This window comes from Solanum pennellii, chromosome 9 (assembly GCF_001406875.1).
Source record: "Solanum pennellii chromosome 9, SPENNV200".
In the NCBI taxonomy this organism is placed as follows: domain Eukaryota; kingdom Viridiplantae; phylum Streptophyta; class Magnoliopsida; order Solanales; family Solanaceae; genus Solanum; species Solanum pennellii.
The window spans coordinates 6,473,011-6,479,117 of NC_028645.1; the positions used below are offsets into that span (position 1 = coordinate 6,473,011).

Consider the following 6,107-nt stretch of genomic DNA (forward strand, 5'->3'; position numbering starts at 1 on the left):
TATCCCCACAAAGCCAAAAGTTTGTATGAGAGTTCTTTAATAATTGATTGGTACCTAACTAGGCTAGGCCTTTTTATCGGAGATTCTGTCAAGGTATATTGTTGATAATCGAGGATATTTGTTACTTGTGGTTTACTATATATTATTGTGATTGTGATTGTGTTAGTGTGACTAACTATTAACTATGATACCATACTTAATACATGATATTCACTGGTAGACTTAGATATCACGTCTTGTATATTGACACAATTATGCCTAGCTAGTACAGGGATGTCCATATGTGATTGGTTCGGGTACCATACCATTACATACTAACGGTTGGTACAAGTACCACGCCGGATACATTAATAGTTTGTATTGCAAATTCCATGAAAAAAATTGAAGATATGTACTCCTTCGTGATGTAATTTTGTTATATAATGATTTTCTGAATGAAGTAAATTTATTTATTGTGTTATATTTATCACATGTTTGATTCCTGGACTTTGGGGTAGTGTATTTAAATGATGGGGTAGTCCAGAATTGGATAGTAAATATCTTATTGATGTTTTAGAATCCTTGATGGTCTTAGGAATCATGTTAGAATGCTGGAGATCTAGCGTATCTTTGTATGATGCTGTAGAGGATTTAGAGAGTTCCTGATATCGTTATTAAGCTATCAAAAAGGTGTGTTTAAATGATGTTACGTGTATGAATATGCCTCATGTAGATGTAGGTCACGATATTGACAAGGATTTTCACTTATGCACTGTACTGATTAGTCTAGGACAAATCTTATAATGGGGATTTAAGTCTAAGGTAAATTTAGTAAAAGTTTTACTAAATTGGTCAAGAGCCATTGTATTGGTAAAAGATCTTGAAAGCGAGTAGTAGACAGCTAAATAGAAGTAGGAGATACATTTCGTTGAGGAATTAGGGGAAAATATAAGATACATCATATAATGAACAGTATTGGCCAAATATCAATGGTAGTCAAAGACTACAAGAGCAATTTGAGACCATAGAGACTAAAAGTAATTCGAAAATGATCCTGCAAAACTTGTCTATATATAAGCTACTTGCATCTGTACTAAAAGCAATTACAAATTGGAAGTTGAGAGGATGTACAGTTGTAATAGATCTTTGATTCTAAATGACAATGAATGGTTACTCAAGGTTCATCTGTATCACTTCCTCCCAGTTGAGCATCTTCAAGTATTGAATAGTTGCTTCCATCTGGACCCAAGATCTTAAACCTAGAACAAAAAAAAAACACAATTAGGTAATTTGAACAATATTTGGTTGAAAGCTGGAAAGAAAGTTGTTAACAAGTATTTGGATGGTCAGGTTGTGTTCACGACTCAGTATTGTGTGCGTTCAAACGATCAGACACCAAATGTAAGATGAAAGAAACACTAAAATACCTCTCAAGGATGAACTTCCCTTCCTTGTACTTTTGGTCTCTCTCTTGCGCAGCTTCCTGAAATTATTCAGTTGATATTGGTATAACATATCATAGGATACATAAAAAGTCCAAGACTATTGCACATAGTGAATAGGAGACTTACATATTTCCACCCCACAATAGAGCCACATCCCACACAGAATATGTCAACAACAGTGTGCATCCCAGTTATCATCATCCGCTCTTCTTTCTCTCCAAGAGTAACATTCACACTGCAATGCCAGTAAAGGAGTAGAACATAATAACACTCTTGCAAGTGGAAAGCATGTTATAGGATACAGTGACTAGGCACGTTTTCTGCAATTCCGCAATACATAATTCTAGATATGAGTTTGGCTTTCTATTAGAGAGAGGATAGAAACATTCTAATACTTCAAACATTCAAGCAAAATCCCAGCAGAAAGAAGTATTTATACAAATTTATAGGAATTTAGTTTCCCATATTTAATCTCAACCTTCAAGGGCCCCCCTGCAATAGCATTAATAGAGTTGAGAAAATCCATCTGAAATAGTAGTTTATATTGAACACTTACACTTTATCAAAGAGGTAAGCCCTCCCATGCTTGCACTGAAATGCCTGGATAAAGAGTGAAAGGGCGAATTAGGATACATGCCTGAGGTTGTAAACAGATAATACACGCCAGAAAGAATTACAATACAATCCAGCCAGTTTCCGAATAGTAGCATGAAGACAACATATACCAGAATCCAGCAATAGTACCACTCACAACAATTATAGATCATAAAATTCACTATGTAACCTAATATGTAACAACAAGAAGCAATTAACCAACCTTGGCTCACCACGCATATAGTCAACTCCTCTCAGGCTGAGTGGTAATGCTTTTATATGAAATAGCAGATTGCTCTACTTATAATACAGAGAAAAAGAAAAAGAGAAAGAGGTTGGTAAGTGTAATGAAGGATATTCAGTCTTGACAGATATACTGCATAAGGTCATATTTCATTCATCATGTATAGTGTAGTAAAGATTTAACTTTTAACAACAGATTTCCAGATTGATCCTTTATTTAGTCATTACATCTTGTACACATCAGTCAGAGATTTGCATTGGCAGGCTACTATGGTACATCTGAAGAAGTTTCTAATAGCAAGAATACAACAACATATGTAGTGAAATCCCATGAGTGGAATATGGGGAGACTAGAGTAAACGCGCACCTTACCACTACCTCGTGGAGGTAGAGAGGCTGTTTCTAAAAGACCCCCGGCTCAAGTGCAGTAAAAGTACAAGTTAAAAGAAGAAGAAAACTTAGCAACTAATAAGGAACACAATGCATAGCCTACAAGAAAGGAATAATAACAACAATAAAATAGTATGATTACCAAAAAAATAAAAAACAACCGATGGCGGTAGATATCAAAAGCAAAAACTGCTAGAATACGGCTAGTACTGCGACAAACACCAACAAGCCTAAACCCTCGAAAGGCAAGACAACACTCCACTGCCTACTAACCTTCTACCCTAATATGCAACCTCCACACCCTCCAATCTAAGGTCATGTACCAGGTAATCTGAAGTTGCGCCATGATCTTAGATATGTTGGACATACTACAACAAGCACCCTACATCCTATTCAAACCAATTTTTTTAAGGATACAGAACAAGGAAAGAATCATATAGCAGTACTATAAAAAATATTCTCTAACAATTAGTAACAAACTGAAAAGTCCAGATCACAACCCCCATAGTACAAACTATGCCTTAGTTTTCTAGACAAAAAAACACAGTAAGATATTAACTGTCAATTTATAGTCTGACAGAAAAATTAGTTATTTATAGGAAGCAATAATCTACAGCAAACTTATGTCAGACAACCTAATGTAGGAGACAACAAATCTTCAGCAGGCCTCATTAATCATGTCCATTCCGGATATTATCAAGCCCGAGATATCCCAACAGACTAACTAAACTCAGAGCCAGAATTTCAATCATTGAAAGCTTTAGTTTCAAACTCCAGAGAAAACATTATAACAAGACTTCAGTTCAAATTTGACAGCACAAAACAGACTTCATATTGGTTACCCAGCTTCCTCTTAGATAGTTTGCATCTTCCATAATGCTTGTTCTAAATAAAAGAAATCCAGCTGAATATAATTTATTTCCATATATCAACTCAAAGTGAAAGAAAGGTATACAAATAGCATGCACATTACAAATTTTTGGAATTCAAAAGTAAAATGCATCCAATCCATCTAATATGGATGTATAATACTTGTGTGGGCATAGAATTGAAGTTATTAATTGGACTTCGCAGTATAGTAGAGAAAGATATCAGCTTGGTAGAGAAAACATCACTCAAACTTTAATGTTAGAGCAGGTAAATGAATTTGAATGATGAAAATTGTAACCTTTCAACAACAATTGCAAAGTTGTGTAGACTGTAGAATAATATTATTAGATGGTCTCAAACAATTTGGACATAACAAAAGAAATACCATGTAAATTTGAACAGCAGGGATAACCTACTAGGATTAAGACAATTAATATCCACACAAAGTTGAGATAATTTGGACAGCAGGGATAACTTACTAGGATTAAGACAATTAATACCCACACTAAGTTGAGATAAGGTACAGAAACGTTAGTACGATAAGGGATTTGGTAAAAACACATAATAAAAGATCAGGAGGCACAAAGTACACAATTTCAAACACCAAATGGATGGTGGAGAAACCAGAAAGACGGATGATCATTTCTCCACAAAGCTGACACCTATGCCAAAAGACAAAAATTAAGACCCTTGTATATGTATACTATAGATATTTTGCCACTAGCGAGCAAATTGAGACAACAATTTAATGAACCACCTGTAAAGGTACTTAGACGGAATACTCCCTTTCAAAACTAGACTGGAGGATATTTCAGAAGACAGGGAATAAAAGAGTTAATGAACCTGCAGGCAAGAAACATCACTGCATAGTTAAAAATTTATGACATTCCTTTCACTAGAAAGCAAATAAACTTTTCCAGACGGAACATAACCTTGAGAAGGAATTAGTCCAATCTTGCACCATCCTCAACCAGCTAGTTAGAGCTCAAGGCACTAGGATGCAATAACAGTGGGAGCAGGTAGATACAGCAGACAGGTGAACTAAAGAAGTATTCAAGCACTCCCGAAAAAATGAATGCTACTATAAGGACATGAATGAGTGCAACAATTATAACTGCTCCCCGCACTCTAAGACACCTAAATATCTCAGAAGTTCATGAACTAAGTCCTAAATGACGTCTGTTTCACACCCTCTGCCACCATATAATCCACAGGTTAAACGAACAAGAGCACCTGCTACTCATCAATCTTAACCATGTTTAGCTACCATTTTTCCCCAGTCCACACCCTGTGACCTGTTTAGATACTGAGAGTTCCAAGGGGGGAAGACATACTAATTTAAAGAATTAACTTCTTTCTCCATTCGCAACCAAGTTTCATGCAGCTACATTAGGCCTTGTACAACATATTACTTAGTCTAAAACCCGAATAAAGAGGACAATTCCTTCTAGCTGAAAAGTAACTATTCAACTATCACATATAAACCAACCAAATGTTGCAAAAATGAAAAACTCCACCTATGCACAAAGTATATTACTACAGCCCAACAAAATATTTATCAATGACCAAAAAATATGTTCTTTCTACTTATGATCATCACGAATTGAATTATAATCAAATCAATTTAAAAAAACAACAAAATTATAGGATTCAAATAGTCGATCCCAACTAATTTAGGTATTTAGACTTGATGCCTAACTCCACTACTGAAGCCTATCATATCATGTTACATATAACATAAACAACAACAACAACAACAGCATACCAAATAAAACTAAGTTCACGAGTGCCGCAAATCAAAGTAGTTATATCGTACATGAATAAAAAAGATAAAAAGCGGTACCTTAGAAATAATGTGATCAGCAAGAACCAAATGAGTTTTACAGTACTTGCAACTGTAGAAGTTTCCTTCAAGAGTGATAACAAAAAGTCTACCCATCTTCTTCGATCAAACTAAAACCCCTTAAAAAAAACAAAGTTAGTGTTAGCAAAATCAAGAAAAACCCAAAAATTGATCAAAATAAGAGTAACCCATTGCAGAAAAACAAATAAAATTTATAGTATTACCTTTTGCAGCAGAGAAGAAAGTAATCGACCAGAAGAATTAAGCCAAGTGTTATGCATATATTTATATCTGCCAAAAAAAATAAATTCATAAAACCCAATAGGAATTAAACTCTTTTTCTTTTTTTTTCTGTGCAATTTATTATCTGGCCCCTCGTCGTTTCATATTAAATCGAGACCTAAGGGGTAATTATTATTCTTTCGGTTTAATTTTTTTTTTAAAGTCAAATAATATTGTATATCATAAAAGAATTTGAAAGTTATATTATTTTTAATATAATTTTTAAATATTTAATTTTAAAATATCAAATTTATATAATATAATTTAGCTTTAAAAATTAGATTAATTTTCGAAAATTGATAATTAAAAAATAAAATGAGTAACTAATTTAGTGTACACATTCTCTTACATCAATCAATACTATGACTTTAAATCGATTATACTAAATAATGGCGGAAAATATGAATGTGAAGAGTGCAAATAAATACACTTAATCATATACAAACAAATTCATAAACAAA

General features: G+C 33.8%; 1 protein-coding gene across 2 annotated transcripts; it reads right to left on the minus strand.

The window, feature by feature from the left end:
- Window positions 1-907: 907 nt before the first annotated feature.
- LOC107029558 (protein yippee-like) lies at window positions 908-5,652 on the minus strand. Of its 2 annotated transcripts, none has more exons than XM_015230994.2 (6): window positions 5,589-5,614; window positions 5,365-5,483; window positions 1,981-2,024; window positions 1,551-1,659; window positions 1,407-1,462; window positions 908-1,238 (listed from the first exon to the last, which is right to left on the minus strand). In XM_015230994.2, the coding sequence occupies exons 2-6, from the start codon at window positions 5,458-5,460 to the stop codon at window positions 1,154-1,156; spliced, it is 390 nt and encodes a 129-aa protein (XP_015086480.1). In that variant the 5' UTR covers window positions 5,461-5,483; window positions 5,589-5,614; the 3' UTR covers window positions 908-1,153. The 2 variants fall into 2 exon arrangements, with proteins under 2 accessions (XP_015086480.1, XP_015086481.1); XM_015230995.2 differs by having other exon boundaries at window positions 995-1,238; window positions 5,365-5,474; window positions 5,589-5,652.
- Window positions 5,653-6,107: the final 455 nt, after the last annotated feature.

Bases quoted from the DNA above. Each gene is read 5' to 3' on its own strand.
- LOC107029558 (XM_015230994.2), bottom strand. From the start codon at position 5,460: ATGGGTAGACTTTTTGTTATCACTCTTGAAGGAAACTTCTACAGTTGC. The intron at 1,660-1,980 runs GTAAGTGTTCAA...CTGGCATTGCAG, and splicing joins GCTTACCTCTTTGATAAAGT to TGTGAATGTTACTCTTGGAG. The intron at 1,239-1,406 runs GTATTTTAGTGT...TTTTTGTTCTAG, and splicing joins GGGAAGTTCATCCTTGAGAG to GTTTAAGATCTTGGGTCCAG.